The 18,724-nt window shown below is 33.5% G+C and overlaps 2 protein-coding genes across 2 annotated transcripts; both read left to right on the top strand.

The window, feature by feature from the left end:
- Positions 1 to 649: 649 nt before the first annotated feature.
- LOC136803907 (uncharacterized) lies at positions 650 to 7,495 on the top strand. The gene is made up of 11 exons (XM_067060631.1): positions 650 to 945; positions 2,726 to 2,836; positions 2,996 to 3,036; positions 3,671 to 3,730; positions 4,082 to 4,135; positions 4,233 to 4,295; positions 4,549 to 4,594; positions 5,734 to 5,885; positions 6,495 to 6,548; positions 6,708 to 6,885; positions 7,158 to 7,495. Exons 1-11 carry the CDS (start codon positions 753 to 755, stop codon positions 7,289 to 7,291), a joined length of 1,086 nt encoding a protein of 361 aa, XP_066916732.1. The 5' UTR covers positions 650 to 752; the 3' UTR covers positions 7,292 to 7,495.
- A 6,317-nt stretch (positions 7,496 to 13,812) lies between these two features.
- On the top strand, positions 13,813 to 14,914 carry LOC136803908 (uncharacterized). Its single transcript, XM_067060632.1, has one exon. The coding sequence runs from the start codon at positions 13,813 to 13,815 to the stop codon at positions 14,812 to 14,814; it is 1,002 nt and encodes a 333-aa protein (XP_066916733.1). The 3' UTR covers positions 14,815 to 14,914.
- Positions 14,915 to 18,724: the final 3,810 nt, after the last annotated feature.

Here is an 18,724-nt window from a genome sequence, read left to right on the forward strand (position 1 = left end):
TTAGTCGAAATTTAAAAAAGACTTTCCGATGGAGCGTATTCTCCGGAAGCCACCGAGAAGAAGAGACCATAAGGACCACTTTTGCTTTTATTGCAGATTTCGCTGCTCTATAGTCTGATAGTATAATAAACATGCATGGAAATATTCTGTCAATAAAGTGTATTAGATATGTGTCAGACAAGCAATTTATTGTTAGGAATGAAAAGAGAAAATAGGTAAGTCTAGCCTGGCATAATTGTCAGCTGTCAAGGGGCGTAAAAAGACTGTGAGAACTTTTATTTAAATCAAAAACAAAACACACGATTTACCAAGCTGTCAATTTATATGCCAACTTTTATACATACATCACCATGCATTTCATGAACAAAACTTTGTAAATATGAATCCTTGAACAATGTATTCGAAGGTATAATAAGGATTTTTTGAAATAGCATTGTAACTGCAATTAAAATCTTCAAAAAACATTTGTGACTTTACTTCTGTGACGCTACTCTCGAGTCGACGCCATTTTGCTTATTGCCCTTTTGACTCGCACTATTTTATTTGTACCACCGCGCGATTAATACGTCAATATTAAGCGTAGTCATAAATGCACGCTTCGTGTGACAATAAAGAGTGATAAGAAAATATCTACGGCAACCGAATGAGACTACCTTCGCGTTTCTTCTACTTATCACGCTGCTAGCAGACCTGCTTCAAATTCATGCTAGTTATAAATATTCATCGAACATTGATTTCTAAAGGTTATCAAGATGCAAACATGGGCTGTAGTAAACTGGAATGATGGTGGAGAAATGTCTGCAAAAGTGGAGGAGTTGTGGACGGAAGGTGGTGCAGTGAAAGAGATTGGAAGTAAAGTCCAAGGAAGATTCTTAAATCCAATTGTCCAAGAAAGAACAACCAACAAATATGTCATATCCACAGGCACAATTAAAAGTTTTCATGGTATATTATTGCTCTTTTTTTCAATTAATCTCCTCTTTTTATTTTACGTACCGTGAGATGGGGTAACTTGCATTAGTGGAGGCTAACATGATGCATCATAGCCCTCAAATAAATGACCGGACTGGTCATTAAAACACAAAGTTAAATCAAAACAAAAATGGTAGAGTAGAGCTGTGAGTGGAGCTGCGTAGTTGTATTTTAATGACCAGCCAGGTCATTAATTTGAGGGCTATGCATGTTAGCCTCCACTGATGCAAGTTACCCAATCTCACGGTACCCTCTATCAAACTTAAAGCCAATCGATCCCCTGGCTGATCATATCACTGATTCACAATTTTTTGTGACTCAATTATAGCTATATGATAGATTTTGATACTGTGAGATCGGGTAACTTGCATCAGTGGAGGCTAACATGCATAGCCCGCCCTCAAATGGCTGACCAATCTAAGCAGCAAAATTTCAAAACAAATGAACTATGCAGCTTGGGCTGCTTGCGATTATCGATCTCTTTTTAGATAGATGCAATTGTTTTTTATTGATTACAGTAGGCGACCATATATGTTGTTCGCATTGACATTGTGCGACCTCACCTTCTAAACTAAAACGTAAATCCTGAGTTCGCTGAGTTGATGGCCCAGTCCCCAGTAATGTTGGAAATTTTTTTCGACAGCTATAAAGCCCTTTTCTATATCGGCATTTGCTTTAGGTTTTGTTTATTACTTCACCCGCATAGACATAGTGTGCACCCCCCCCAGAATAGTGGGGGGGGTTTTGTTGATTTGGGTCGAAAATTTTCAGGTGGGATTTGGGGTTTTCCAGGTTTTAGGTGGGAGAAACAAGTTAAGGTGGGAGTTAATTTCTTTAGGTGGGACTTTGGGTGTTTTGGAAAAACATTCTATGATATATTTTCTTTATATATTTCATAAATAATTTTTTACCATGCTAAACTTTTCTTTTATTATTAAGGTCATTTGATGTGTGAATAAATATCTTTAAGAATGATTTTTTTTACTTTTGATTACCTTATTACACTTATATAACTAGTCAAGTAAAAGTACGCGGTTAAAATGAGTGCGAGAATTTATTAACGCGAAAGGCAGGGTTCAAAATAACCACGGCTCGAATTTTGTTTAAACATTTGTTATTAACGCGAGGTAAGCAATTCGCATTAATAACATGAGTAGTTATATGAGTGTAATTAATAAGGTATTTTGAGAAGCACCAAAATGTAAGAAATGGAACTATACATATACGAATAATTACCACAGTAAAATAATGATAAAAACTAGACTTACATAATGTGAACAATACGCAAGAAATATTCTTGCTCTTATTTTTAACAATCATAATCGTATATTGACGAACAATATATTGCATCTTCATATTACGGTAAAGAAATTTTGTTTTGTTCCTCGAATTAGTATATTTTTTTTATTCTTAGCTGGGATCTGGGAGTCTGGGCTGAAGTTGGGAATTTTAGGATAAGGTGGGACCTGAATTTTCAGGTGGGACCTGGAACCCCCTTGCACACTATGATAGAGTCCTGTATAAGTTTTTTAATGAGCCCCCCCCCACGCATTCACGGAATCGGAAAGTAGATTTTCACGTTCACGCAAGTTTTTTCAATTCACGCATTCACAAAATTTTTTTTCAATTTTCACACATTCACGCAACCAAAAAAGCCCATTCACACATTCACGCAGACCGCTGGGGGAGCCCTCTAATAGCAGCTCTGTCAGAGGCGTAGCCAGGAGTTGAAGGGTATGTTTTTTCATTGCAGATAATAAACGAGCTGCTGAAGCTACACTCCCAAAAGTGGATATCTTTATTGAAAAAGCCATTGATGGAAAAAGGGCTAGAAAGAAGAAATCAGAAAACATGTACGAATATGGTAAGATTATTTGAGATGTGCAATAGAAATAAAGAGATTAGCAGGGAAAAATCTTAATAAAAAGATTTTGTGCTATGTGTTATGACTCAAATTTTCTTTTAAGCTGGACTTCAGTGTTGCATTTGCTCCTGCACTTTTTATTTCTTTTTTTCTACTCAGATGATGAGGACGAGTCAGCGAAAGAAAAAAAACAGAAATTAGTAAGAAAATATTCTTCAATAGAAATTATGTTAACGTACAAATTATTGAATTTCATGCCAAGATTCATTTTCTGAAACTAAGGTAAGTCCCAGTAAATTTGCTATTTTTGTGATCAATATCAGGAGGCTCGAGTTCGATACCCACCGTGGCACTACGATTCACTTGGCAAGTGAATGTTCCTTCGCCCGGGTCAACCCATGCCATGTGAGGGGAATTGGGTACCATAACTCTGATACAAGAGTATGGGTAGATATTTCAGACATTGTGGTGTGCCGTGACACTCAGGAGGTTCTACACTTGCGAGGACATCCGTTCTCCCGTGTAGTTCGAGTGTCGTGGTATACACCATGGCTCGGCAGCTCGCATCTGCAGGGTTGCAATGTCTGCTTGCGCTGTGATTCCTACTCCACCGTGGGTAGGACCCATTCCGATACATCGGAGGGCATATCTATCTATCTATCTATATCAGATCCATATATATGATCTCATTATGATATCCATAATAATTGTTTCCAAAATTAAGTAATCATGATCACAATCCTTCTTGAATATTTAGATTTTTTAATTTTCGCTCAAGCCAAATTTCTGTTTTTACGCGTCTATATTTTAATAATAGCATCTTTTTTATCACAGAGTGAGAATAAAGAAAATAACACTGGAATTCTGAAGACTGTTACAAGCAAAAAGAAAAATGTAAGAAAACAAGCTTAAATTTTGTTTTGTTTAAGAAATGAATTAATAGCAGACCTATGGCCATGAACAAAGCCTGCATGTGCTAAAGTAGCACTCTATGAAAAATATATAACAGATTATGACGTGCTATTAGCACTCCTAAAGAGGGTTTTGTTCAAACTTGTATATTTTAGGAGTGATATTTTAGCAGTTGCAAATCATTTTACGTGTGTGTCAGCGTGTGCGAGAGCATGCCAGGTCAGGCCTGTAATAGAAATATACTGATGAACAGTAAGATTTTTATACTTAATAAATTTATGAAACCCACATTTTGCACTTCATAGTTTCAAATCATTCATTCATTTTTTCTAGGGCAATCAACAAGTATCAGTGAAAGCAGATGATAAACATGGAAAGAAAAAAAAGGTAACATTGTAAAACTACATTCAGAGTTTGGTATAAAAAAACAAAACACCAGTTTTGAATTATTGAAGCAGTCATTCATTTATTTCCATTTTACAAGGTGAACGTTAATGCAGATGCTCAGAAAGCAACACACCAAGATTTTATGACTGAAATAAAAACAGTAAATACATTTTGTAAATTATCTTTGTATAGCTCAGGTTTTGTTCAAACTTTTATAGTTGAAAGTAGCCTCTTTTTTGAGTTTTCTCCCCTTTTTTTATAGCATAAAAAGGTATTTTGTTTCTTCGAATAAGGGAATTATACTTGAACAATAGATGTATTTTGTTTTTGATTGGAATTTATCCTAAAGGTTTGTTTTTTTTTACTTAAAGATATGCATGATTAAAGGACTAGGAGTTTACTTTTTTTTACAGATGAAAGAAAAATTGAATGCTGCTAAAATACCAATCGAACAAACCAGTGAGTTTTACTATTTGTTTTGAAAGTGCAGTTGATGCTCTCTGATTCGATCTTTAAGGGGAATTAATAAAAATATACTTTGTCAGATGGTTTTAAACTCAAAACTGCTTGAATTTTTCTCTCTATGTTATATGAATATTATATACACAAGTATGTAACAAATGAATCCAAAAGACTTTACACAACAGTGCATTCACAAGATGATAGACAATTAGTATGCATGAGTTACCTTAAGGGAATAAATTAATGCGAGAATTAATTATTGCGGAATAAGTTAATGCGAGTAACCCCCAAAAAATTATATGTTTTGCGGAATAAATTAATGCGAAAAGGCCCATTTTAAGGAGTTTTGCGGAATTGCGGAATTAGTTTGGGCGCTTTTTAAGTAAGATAATAATGTCAAATATGGGAATACAAGTGCTTAATTTATGCATTGGAGTCCAGAAAATGAATATTTGGGATTTACACCTCCAAAATCAGCAATATTTTAGAAAAAAATGCGGAATTTATTAATGCGAATGGTGAATGGCCGAAATTTTTTAAGTTTTGCGGAATTTCAAATTTGCATTAATTGATTCCGCATTAATTTATTCTGCATTAATTAATTCTCGCATTAATTCATTCTCTTAAGGTAACATATAACACTAAAATAATACAATAACATAACATGACATCACTATGACAACATTGAGATGACAATGCTACCGACAACTTGATACATCACAACAAAAATGTGCAATTTACAGACCAACATTTAACATTGATAATTTACAGAATAAAGTCACAATATATAAACAAATGCTACTATAATGTACTAGACTTAATTAATGATGGCTTGGATACTGAAAAGACGTGCAAAAGCTGCAAACAAAAAAGAGACTGGAAACAAAGGAAAACACTGACCAAACAGAAAAACACTGACCAAACAGAAAAACACTGACCAAACAGAAAAACACTGACCATACAGAAAAACACTGACCATACAGAAAAACACTGACCATACAGAAAAACACTGACCAAATAGAAAAACACAGAAAAAAGCTGAAAACCCCAAAAATAGGGAAAACCCCAAACATCCTGAGGAGAACCATAACAGTCACTGTGTCTCAGCCACTACAAAAATAGCTATTTTTTTTAAGGTGTTAACTCTGATACAGAAAACGACGAGGAGCTACTGAATGTCAGCACATTGTCTCCCAACAAAGTGTCATGTGAGAGTAGCGATCATGTAGCTGAACCTGCCTCACCAAAGAGAACGACGGTGGCTAGACAGACACAAGGTCATGAAAAGGTACAACATAACCTGATACCTTCGATGACCAAAAGTCCTGAAAAGACAAACTTTACCACTCTACAGCCCATTCAAAGGACTTCGCCAAGAAAAAAAGCCCATAATAGCCTACCAAGGCCTTCAATTAACTTAAATAATTTTGAACAACAACCTTGGCAACAGCAAACACAAAAGCAAGTTACAAACAGCACTCCAACGTCTAATAATTTTTTGGGAATAAACCCACTTGGTTTTTTAGAGAGTAGTACCAGTAGTACTGGGTCTCCTGGCTTTGTTAATGAATTAAACAACAATTATGGATATTGGAATAATTCAAATAACAATACACCATCAAATTCTGTTACCAATAACCAAAGAATGTATAATTCTCAATCCTTGACATCTTTGTGCGAGATTGTCAACGGTCTTCAAGCAAGGGTCAAGGCTCTTGAAGATGAAAATTCAAACCTGAAGACAGTTGTACATATGTTGATGGAGAAAAGCCAAAACGATAACAGACCAAATGTAAATAGCCACTTTAATCTTGTTATTTTGTTACATTTGTCTCAAAATCTCAAAAAATTTTCCCATATTGCACTTGGTAATGTGTAACAATTATTGTTATTTAAGAATCCTGATCAAGAAGTAGATGGACATTACGGCCAACTGTCAAAGGAGCAAATTGTAAGTTTTAAAAAACATAAAATTATTTCACAGCAAATTTTACAATTTGGAAATAGTTGATAGTCAACATTAACATAATTATTATTGACATTTACAGAAATGTTTCTAATTATAACGTTTTTAACAAATCTTTGTCAACTTGTCATTCTATTTATTTAGAAAAAAGTCAAAGAGATTGGTAAAACTTGTGTGAATTACAAGGGTGGAATAAACCGGATGATGGATGTTGTGTTCACTGAACAAGAAATGATTTCTTGTACACCTTGTGGTCAGGCAAGTCAAAAAAATAAAGAGGCGAGAGGGGCATTACCATCTGATGGAATGAATATAATTTATAGTAAGAGTAGTTTTTTTTTAATTTGAGTGAAGATCTGTTTTTTTTTAAGCACAAGAAAGATATGATTTTGTGAATTAGAATAACTTGAATAAACACACACCACTTTATATGGCTTCCTGTGTGTATCTTTTTTTTTAATTTAGCAACTAGAATATCTGTTGGACAGCGCAATTTCTATTTATTTTTGGCCTTACTCCTGCTTACTCTTGTGCTTTTGTGTAGATTATAATAAAGATTGTTATATTATATTAATTCAAAGACTTTATTTATAGAATACATCAGAAAAAGATTTCCTGACGAATTTCCGGATGGGGAAAATAATTCCAAAATGCACAGTCAGATGACAAATCATTTGAAGGTTGTGGTTAGAGCCTTCAATTCAAGAATGAGGCCGTCAAAAAATTGAGAATTATTTTCAGTTATTTTTTGAGCTATTTCCATTTTTAGGTTAACACTGTTCTTTTGGTAAGACATAAGTAAATTTTGAAAATTTAAGAGCTCTTGTGAAAAAATGATTCTTAAAACTATATTACTCTACCAGAGACTACTTTTTCTTATTATTTTAATCATTAGAAGCCTATTCCTGCCACCCCATATTCATTTTGTTACTGCAGAGTTATCTATTCTATATTTAAACTTTTCAATTTCACAACGTTTTAACTGGTCAATGTAATATTTAAAAATTACAATCACCCAACATGATACAGTAATATTTTATATTTCCTATTTTATTGATGAAAAACCCTTACTATAGGTCCATTTTGCTGTAAATATTTTGTTCTACATCTTGTTTTTAGTACTCACTTTTTGATTGCCCTTATATTTCTTTGTATTTTTTTATTCTATACATATTTCTTTCACTTTCATTCTCTTGTTATATATTTTTCCTATTTTAATTTTTATTTGTTATTTTCTCTTTATAACTATTTCTTTTATCTATTTAGCATTGTTTTTTAATTTTAGCATCATATCTGTTTTAACAAACTTTTAAAGAATCTGGTACTAGTATTTTGTTGCTTTAAACGCTCTTAATTTGCAAGACTTCTATTTTCTGTCTGTATGATTCCAAACTTGAAAAGTTATTTTTTTGTCTCAAATCTATTGGTCAAAACAGGTCTTAAATTTGATTTATAACAAAAATCTGTATATTAATTGAATTTCTTTTCTTTTCAGAATGATGAAAATAAAAATTTTAAAATGTGATTAAAAATTTGAGCAAGTTATTCAAAAAGATTCAAATCGAAATTATTGATACTGGACTTGATCACTGTTCCTTTGGCTCGGTCCCTGATTGCTTAAAGTTGAACTTCAATTCAGGTATATTTTGCATTAATTTTACCTTGACTTTCCTTTGTAATGAAAGAGGCCCCCCAGCGGTTTGCTTGATGTCGTGATTAGAGATCTTTATGGCGTGATGGCGTGATCAAGATTTTGGCGTGACACGTGATAGGGCAAAAATTTGAGGCGTGATGCGTGATTTGGGCTATTTTTCGCTTTTTTTTGCGTGATGACAAATTTTAGCGATCTTCGTGATGCGTGATGGAGAAAATTTTTTTGCATGATTGCGTGATTGTGGGTGCCGCTGGGGGGGGGCTCATGACACTGGTTTTGGATAAAACTTTTCATTCTGATGTGCCTAATAAGTACCCCTAAATAGCTAAATAGCCAGGTCTTTGATTACTTATTACCTTATTTTTGGTAGAGGGGTACAATTTTCAGTTCCCCACAATAAAGTCCTCATTTATTACAGACACTGAGTTTATGGAAAGGGATTTATATCTGATGTTGACAACATTACAATAGTCATAGGGAAGGTTGTTTATGCAAGGAAATGATATCAATTTTTGGTTCTTATAACAAACTTTTTATAAAACGGTACATCTGAAAGACGTTTAAAAGATGCTTCATGGACGTTGATAGTTTTAAAATCCAGTGATAACCTTGGATATTCAAGGAGAACTGATATCAATTTTTGGTTCTTATAACAAACTTTTTATAAATCGGTACATCTGAAAGACGTTTAAAAGATGCTTTATGGACGTTAATGGTTTTAGAATCCAGGGATAACCTTGGATATCCAAGGATAACACTGTTTAAAAACGAAAATAAACCTGGTACAATCTGGTACAACCATGGACTTTAAATCAAAGGATAACCTTGGATAACCCGGGATTAAAAATATGGATATCCCATTTCAAAAAGTCCTTTATTATCCTTAATTGTACTTGATTTCTTGTACTTGATATCCAAGGATTTTTGCTCCCAAGGTGTACTTAATTTTGTACTTGATTTGTCCAAAGTATATCCTTGGATTATCCTTGATTTTGATACCAGGGTTTCTGAGAAACGTACTATTTTACAGGGACGAAAAGTCATGAAGATGTCAACCTAAAAATGCGCAAATGATGAATGAACTTTTAAATTTTACTAATTCAAAATTAGCTTAAACAATGAGTAGCTTACGTTTCCTTTTTGCTAATTGTCCATTCCCCTTCTTCTTCTGCCAAAATGCTGTATTGCTGTCGAACCAGGCGCTATGAAAAAATCATTGTCATTAATTTAGATGCAGGTTTTCTTCGTTCATATGCCTTATCGTATTCGTTATTCATACACGAATAAATTTTTCAAGGTTTTAAGCTGACAAGATCAATTTTTACGTAATAAATCGTCAATTGCCAAACTGTTTGCAAATCTAAACAACCACATGAGGCCAGCGTCATCATGTCCATCTATAAAACTTGTTACCAGATTTAAGCTACAAAAAATTTCACCCCTGTCTCACGACTGCTCTAATGATGTTTATCAGTATCATTTTTCCACCCCAGCCGAGACAGAAAGAATGAAGAATCTCTACAGTTCAAGTCTTTAATATTGAATTATTCTCTCAAAAACTGTTGCTTTAGAAGTACAGTAAGTAATTTCTATTCACACCGTTATAATGTCAGTTTAAACTCGCAATATTTTTATTGCAATGGTTTTTTCATTGCCCATTTTAAATCTTTAATTCAATTGCTGGCGTTAATATTAAGCATACCTTGGTCTTATTTGATGCGTTGTACTTTCTTTTCCTCTTAACAACTTGATTATCCAGCTTTTCCACCAGGGCTTTGTTTGATCGTTCTAGCACATCGTTTTGTTTTTCTAGTTTGTTGCACCTTTCACTCAACTTGGCGAATAGACTTTTGATCTCACCCATCGATAAATCTAGATGCAAGTTACAATTTCCTTTAGATTAACATGAAAAAAGTAATACTTCAATAATCCTGAGTATCCGTATGCATCCATATTAATACACGTTAATACACGGATCATTCCCGTATAAGGGGTCCCAGCGGTTTATGTGAATGGGCCTTATCATTTGCGTCAAAATTTTAAAAAATTTGCATGAATACGTGAATTGAAAAATCTTGCATGGACAGAAATTGCATGAATTTCAAAAGAAATTGCGTGAATGTGTAAATTAAAAGGTCTGCTAGAGACCTCGTATAAGCTAACACCTGGAAAAATCTTGAAGATAATTTTCACAAACATAATAGGAGCACAAAAGTTTACCATCATTCTCAATCACTTTGAAGTCTTTGTCAGAGCCGCTTTTCTCGCTATCTTCGTCATCGGATTCAATCGCAATTCGTTTTCTTTTCTTTTTGTAATCGATGGGTGATACCTTTGGGCTCCCGTGTTTAGCCTGGTGCGGTGACTTTAACGCAGATGATGTCATAAAACTTTGATTCCTGATTTAGACAAAAAATAAATGTTTGCAATAGTCCTTAGAGCTTCCCCATTGGCATTTCGATAAGAATATTTACTCCCGCTGTGGGGGAAAAATCCACCGGGGCTGTGAAGCAAGGGTTTATTTCTAGAAAGATCATTATGATCTATTGCCTTTGAATTCGCCGATTCTATTTGAAATGAAAAACAAATATCTGTCAAAATAATTTGAAATAAAACCGATCTTACCTCGATTTTGTTGAATTATTTTCATCTAAATCCAATTGAATAAATTCAGCAAAGTCTTCCATGGTAAAAAATTACTTTAATACTGTATTACTGTTTATGTTGAAATTTGTTGTCAAGTCGAGAATGATCACGTTTTTGTAACAAGATAGTGTTCGAAGTCAAAAATTGCTCGCAATTAAAAAAAGAGAAATACTTAATTCTGATTGGTCAGATATTTCAATGAAGTGGTGTTTAATTATCATTGAACGATGAACGAGTAATCTTTTCTTTTCCTCTTTTTTTATGAATTCCCTGCCTGTTTGGTTCTTTTGCATGGCATGAACTACAGTATTTGTAATCTAGCAAGATTTATCACACTGCAGACTCCCAATGCGAATATGTAATCAAAAAGTTTATTGTAATCATCATCCCTTTCTTGTTTTCTTCAAATTTAATAAAATTCTCCTGAGGCAGGAGTGTTTTGTACTTAAAGTTTCCTAATATCTACAACACAAAAGTGCTGCCTTAGAGGGGCGTGTGTGCATTCACTGTTGCGTGTTCTTTTTATCTCCGGAATTCAGTCGTTTTTTTTACGAGTGGATGTTATAGGTGTATAGATTAGCAAATATTAGAATTTAATTCATTCACATTTTAATCCAAACTGAACCAAATGGTGGTTTGTTGAAAGAATAAAAAAAAAGAAATCATATGCTGGTCAAAAATGAATAGGTAGGAACTTTTTTCGTCATTTTTATTCATTTTAAGTTCTTTGTTTTAGTTTTCCTGAAAAGGGATGATTTTACTTTTGCTAAAAGGCGGTTATGCTTGGGATTTAGAAAATTAAGAAATTCTTTCATCAAATAACGAAATATTACCAAACCTAAATATAGCCTATACTAGACGTCACCCGCGTTTTTTCTACGCAATTAACGTCTATTCCACTTTGCGACTTTTTCGAATGTTTTGAGCCCGGGTTTTCGGGCTCCGATTTTGTTCTCGGCAATCGCGATTTTGCCGTAGCTTTCAACAGCCGTGGTGGCGGGAGCTTAGGTCGCACTCAGTCGTAGCTCAAGTCGTCTATATGGATAAATGCATCATGTCTTAACTGGAATTATTTAACTTTGCGAGCTGTTGGCGATGGAGAATTTTTTTGGATTTCCCTGAATTTCACATAGTTTGTTTACCTTTTTGCTTTAAACACAAAACAGAGATAATCTTTTTGGTAGCTGCAAATACATGGTAATCTTCTTTTTTTTTAATTTAGAGAAAAGTTACACAGTTAGAATGGAAAAGTTTGAAGAAAGTGTTAGATTCGCTTGTAGACATTTTGAGATTGAACATTTTCATGACGAGCAAATTGAATGCATAAGACAAGTCTTTGCTGGCAAAAATGTATTTTGTAGTGTTCCTACAGGCTTTGGAAAAAGCCTCATTTATCAAAGCTTGCCACTGATACATGATTTTATGTATGAGTCTGTTCCAGACAAACCGGTCTATTCGACAATTTTAATAATCTCCCCATTGAAAGCTTTGATGGCCGACCAAATGAATACCCTCCAAAAGCAAGGATTCAATGCTAAAATCCTGAACTGTCACACAAAGTTAGATGACATTATAACTGATGAGGGCGGTGTGGCAGTCAGTCATCTTTTTTGTTCGCCGGAAGTATTAGATATCCCAGTTTGGAGAAATGCATTGTCATCCCAAACATTTAAAGAGAATGTCATTGGTGTTGCAATTGATGAAGCCCATTGTATAGTTGAATGGTAAGAAACTGTCATTTTTTTCAAACACTTCTCTTGTCAAAAAGAGTTAGCAAGATTCTCATTAAAACTATGGAAACTTTATAAGTATATATATAGTATGAAAATAAAATGTTTTCTCCTGTCAGACCTACAAACAACAAAGAGTGGCCGAATTCTTTTTCCTCTTAGAGAGACGATGTTACAATGAAAGGGTAATTAGTCCTCTCTGGGTCCCTCTGTCTTTATCCTGGCTTGGGACAGGCTGACTGGCATATATATATATAAAATTATTTCAGTCAGTTAGTGGAAATACCTCCATTTAAAGCATGTTCAAAGTTCACAATAGCGATTTTCTTTTTATTACGGAAACAAGTGAGAACAAGTCATTAAAACTAAAAGTCAGCACTCCGTGTTTGTGACGTATGTTTTGTAATCAATTTTCAGTTTCTTGCTTCTACGCCATTTTTTAGACTTCTTAGTAGAAGAACGTATCATTCAATAAGGAATTTTATAACACTTCATGGCAGATTAAAAAGACACTTCCACTAACTGTCAGTTTTTCAAAGATGAGCCTTTTAGAAATTATCAAAATTTTGCGTTACATTTCAAGCGTTCATTGAAAAAATACTCCTGAGTCTCTAAAAACATTTTCAATACCAAGGCAAAATTTATTCACACTTTTGACACTTTCGGCCCATATAAAAAAACAGGTAAGGTATTTCATTTCATTTCGGCATCTTTCTTTTTATTTTGTGACAACTACATTTTGAAGTAAGATGCTGTTAAAAAATTGTTTCAGAATTATATACAAATTTTTAACATATATAACTGTGTACAAAACATCATCAGCTCAAATTCGTATTTATATATTAATAAAGATAAAGATGGGTACGTACAATTCAAAGTTATAATAATTTAGAAATTAAACGTATCCTATCAAACATTTTTTTAGGGGATTGGATCAGAATTCTCAATCTAACCGCAATGCGTTCAGAAAAATGGTACTACAAATTAGACCAACTTCGCTCAATTTTGAGACATGTTCCCTTCATTGCATTATCAGCAACTGTCACTGCAACCAACAAATTAAAAATTTATTCCCTTTTGTCTTTCTGTCATTCAAATACATTTTCTGTTGTAAAATCACCTCTGAAAGACAATATTAGATTCAGTGTCAACTATGTAGAAAAATGTCGAGTAGAAGAGATTTTTGACAACTTCATTGATATATTTCAAAACAATTTACATGATTACCCTCGAACACTTATTATTTGTCAATCACGCAAACAAACATCACTTTAGTACAAACACCACTTCAAAGCTATTTTGGGAAATAAATTCTGTGAGCTCGGTACCTGATGAACGTAAACGACGGGTAGATATGTTTCATGCTAAAACACCTGATCCAGTGAAGGAACACATAGTCGAAGACATGACTGACAAAGGGGGTAACATCAAAATTTTGATATGCACTTCAGCTTTTGGAATGGGTGTAAATACAAAGGGTATCACTCAGATCATCCATTTTGGACCACCTCGATCAATAGAAAGTTACATTCAGGAATGTGGGAGAGCAGGGAGAGATGGTGAACCAAGCAAATGCCACTTAATTTATAATGGCATGCTTATGCTGTTTACAAGTGATGAAATGAGAACTTATGTACAAAATAAGGAGAGTTGTAGAAGGAGGCAGCTACGTGAAAGTTTCGAGGCTTCAGGAGAGGAGGGAATGGTTGGGTGTCAATGCTGTGACTATTGTTCAAGGGATTGTATATGTGATTTAAATCATGAAGTTCAGTTATTTGACGATCTATCGATGTGTATCAAAGAAGTAAAGGTCAGATCTATCACCAAATCCCAAAAGGAAGATGTTGAGCAAATATTACGAAATGATTTAATGATACCAACTTCAAGTAAATTATCACTGCCTACAACTTTGTTTTCCTTTAATGAACTTCAAATTCAGCAAGTAATGTCAAATGTTGATAAAATTTTTAATCTTGTTGATGTTTACAACTACGTTGAGGTTTGGAAAAAACGACATGCTGTGAAAATCCTCAATACTATTAGCTTGGTTTTTGGAGATTGTGGTTCTTTAAAGGAAGATGACAATGATGAGTTAGAAGAAAATTTTGTAGAAGAACATTGGCAAGGTTTGATTGTGTCAAATGAAAGTGAATTTGAGTCAGATCCAGATTATTCCAATATTTACAATGATGATATGACTGATGATGATGATTATTATTAATAAAATTACATAAATATGAGTGAATTTTAATAGTATTATAGTTTCAACTGCACCATAACATTCGATATTATACAGTATTTTGTTTGTAAGTTCTTTTGTTTATAAGCTAGATAGTTTACATTTCATTGCTCTCCACTTTTACATAATGCTTTATTGCAGGGTCCTGGTATTTTTTCAAATTATCATAATGAAATCAGCATTACTCGTTTTTGTTTCAGAAGCAAATTTGCAAATTAAGATCAATTTTCACTCATTGATAATTCTTATAAAACCTTGTTTAAAATAAAGTACATAAATAGTCATAACAATTTATCTAGCAAACATTCCTGATTTTGTCTTTTTTTTGTGCAATTCAATCCATTTGTATGTTTCACTCAAATTTAAACCTTCCAAAAGGCTTTGTGAAAAGTTTTTGTAAGTCTGAAATCGACGACCAGTTTCAAAGACCAAAGCTTTTCCTTCAAGCATTTCGCCAACCAGTTTTCTCAAGTCAACAGTGACATCAGCCTTCTTGTGGTTACCACCGCCAATATCCATTTTACCCACCATTGCATCAAAATTTGCAATAATTTCTTTGTTCACCTCAAGGGAACGGCAAAATCTATCTACAGCATGTTTATTAGTGTTGTTAGGACCCATTTTACGTAATCCTACTTTGATCAAACCATTGAAATGTTCCAGGGATAGGTCCAAAGGGATGTTACCACCTCTGCCCACCCAATATGTTAAGCATACCATCACTTGTATTCTCGTTTTCAAATAGGACACCAAGGAATGTCTAAAATAGAAAGAACTTATGACCCTTTATTCAATATCCACTTTTGTAGTAGTGTAAAAAATCTTTTTGGAGGATTATTTATGAAATTGCTCATATTATCTATCAAAGTTTTTTGCATTTTATGATTAAATTTTGATAAGAAAAACAACAATGAAAGATTCAAAGCTTTTAACCAAGTAAAGTATTCTAAACTTACAGTTTCAGTAGGTTCTGATAATAAATGTGAATATCGATTTTCTATATGCTTGTCCGTGTGATCTTCCAGAAATTTCAGACATGGTATATATTTGGTTACAACCCGACCAATGAGGGAAATGTAATTCTTTCTTTGAATTAATTGCTCTGCGTCACTCGGCAAAAAAATTGAATTTTCCAAGTCTTCTAAACTTCTGTCATTGACATCAGAAAAATCATTGCATGGACATCTGTTCTCAGTTGACATCCAGGATGTCCAATGCACAAACTGAATAAAAGGATATGAAATAAAAAGAAATTTATTCAAAATTTATGAGATGTATAGATAAATTTCAGTAATTATCGCTTATATGTATTCCAACAAAATCAAGTTTTAAAGGATTTAAAACAGATTTGAAACTGCCATACCTCATCCTTATTTTCAAGGGTCTCATCATGGGTTGTCTGTTTCTTGTCCAGATTATCGATAGTCACCTTGCGCCCATTATCAACTGGCCGGGACTTTGTTGGTTTTGAAGGTATTTTCAGCACAGCACTGCGTAATTCGAGCTTCAAAGAAAAAAAAAACTATATATAATAGATATTTGGGTTAATTACTTCAAAACTTCAAATCTTAGTGAATTTGTATTTTTGAAGGAAAATTAATCCATTAATTTTAAAGTAATGACACAAATTCATATTTTATAAAGCAAAAAAAGTCTCCGAGTTCATTTTAAGGAGAAGTATCATTCTATCATAATGAATAACAAGGAGTACGTGAAAGTCTCATTTGAAATGATTATAGTCAATAGTTACTTTATGATCAGAAAATCTATTGTGTTGACGCTCTTGCTCTTCATCGCTGTCACTATCTGGTGCTATGTTAAATCTTCCCAATTTTTGTGACTTAATAACTTTGACTGGGATTTCTGCGGTTTTATCAAGAGATATCCTTGGAACGCGTTTTAGTGTGTGTATCTTCTTCCTACACAGTACTTGAATGAGGTTTCCTTCATTTTCTTGAGCAATTCTCTCTGTTTCAACTTCAACCTTGTCTTTCAGCTTTTTATCAAAATCTACACCATACTCATTCATTTTGTTGTAATAGGTTGTAACTGAAGTGGTAAGACGTAGAGGCTGTAACCTGCGGATTGTATTCTAAAAGAAAATAAAAAATGGCGTGTTTTATGATAGCTACTAAACTATTTATAATTATTTCTTTGCAAAAATTAAGTTCTCTTAGGAATTAATAAAATTTTGAATAATTTTTCATTAAAATTTGTTCCTTTACACTAGAATGATAATTTTTTATTTAGTCTCCTGTGCATGGTTAACACAGGAATAGATAGATTAATATAGACTTGTACGTTAGTAAACTTTGAAGAAAAAACTATTTATTAGATAATAACTTTTTTGTAGTTGTTGATAGAATTGCCTTCAGTTCTCTTTATTTTTAGCTACTATTTGAACAGCAAAGCTTAAATGAAATTATGACAGAATATTTTAAAGGCAAACAAGAATGCACACAAAAAATATAGACTTGTTTCCCATTTTTCATTTTAGCGAATAAATATAAATTGATTGACTCACGGTATGACTTGAATGTTGCAAAATGGTATTGATGAGGATTTGATATGCATTCATATGGCAACAGCGGTTTTTCAGTAGAACAGATATGGCAGACGATATTGATGCCTTCCAATGGTTTGCGAGGTAATCTTTCTCATTCTTGATTGCAATCGCCATTAACAAACTCTTGCTGAGTGGGGCTTTGTTTTCCATTTCTTTCACCAAATCTTGAAAGCTAAATATTTTCATTTTTGATTTTTGAGTTGTTCTCAGGATTGATGGTTTTTTTTCTTGCAGCACATGTCATCTGCTTCTTTTTTGTACGTCTTTGATGACCAATTTATGTATAATTTCCTTCATTTTAGGCTGTTTGTATGCTGCCAAAACCACATCTTTGATATTCCCACGACAAAGGGCCTTCCCTATTGATGCAAGTTCTGGAGGTAGTGTACGCTCCTTTGACCATCCTTGCGATGTTATTTTCACACCAGTATGGAGGTGAGAATTATCAGAATCAACAGAAGTGTTTTTGGAATTACATGGATTGTCGCTGGGTATACATATGGGAGTTGGGACAGAGCAGTTGGAAATTGGCCTGGTTTTCTCAAGTTCTTTCTGTTGTGGATTGATCATTTCTTTTCGTAAAGTTGAAATTTTTGCGAACAAATTTTTTATTTTGAATAACGAATCTCTACACTTTCTGCAAAGTTTATCATCACCACCTTGACTGGCTATTCCGATACGATCTAGCACTGGCTTTGGCAAGAACTGATCAGCAGATCTTATCACTGGATTGACATTATAAACATGCTTTCCACTGACTGGAACTGGTGTTTTACATGCAACACAGTTTGACTCTACCTCTATTGACCACTCAATATCTGGATCTAATAATGAAATAAAAATTTGTCCCCGGTCAAATAATGCTAAGCGTGGCTAGTAGACGAGTTGCCACTTCCATGGTACAGGAGGTTATTTCACATATGGTTTATTTCATTGTTTTTGATAAATTAAAGAGACCTCTTGTACCCTTATAATGTTTTAGGTTTTAAAAAATGTTTATAGTTTTGTCTACCACAGGATTCGGACCCAGACTTAACACTATTTTACCAAGGACGATGGAATAAGTCTTATGTTTAAGGTTTGCATCTCTTCAGTAGAGGCTTTCATAAACATAAAATCTAAACCATCTATCTACTGTCTCTTTCATAGTTTTTAACTAGATATATACAATGTGTAATTAGAGAAAAATAAATAAAGTTACTGAGCTGTATAACTATCAAACTTACTTGTTAATAATTCATCCATTATTGATAAAAAAAACTTCCTTCATTTAAAAATATTTCATGTGCTACACAAAAAAAAAACAATGCAAAACTTGACTGACTG

Source organism: Clytia hemisphaerica, unplaced genomic scaffold (genome assembly GCF_902728285.1).
Source record: "Clytia hemisphaerica strain Z4C2 unplaced genomic scaffold, Clytia hemisphaerica genome assembly, whole genome shotgun sequence".
NCBI classification, from domain to species: Eukaryota; Metazoa; Cnidaria; class Hydrozoa; order Leptothecata; family Clytiidae; genus Clytia; species Clytia hemisphaerica.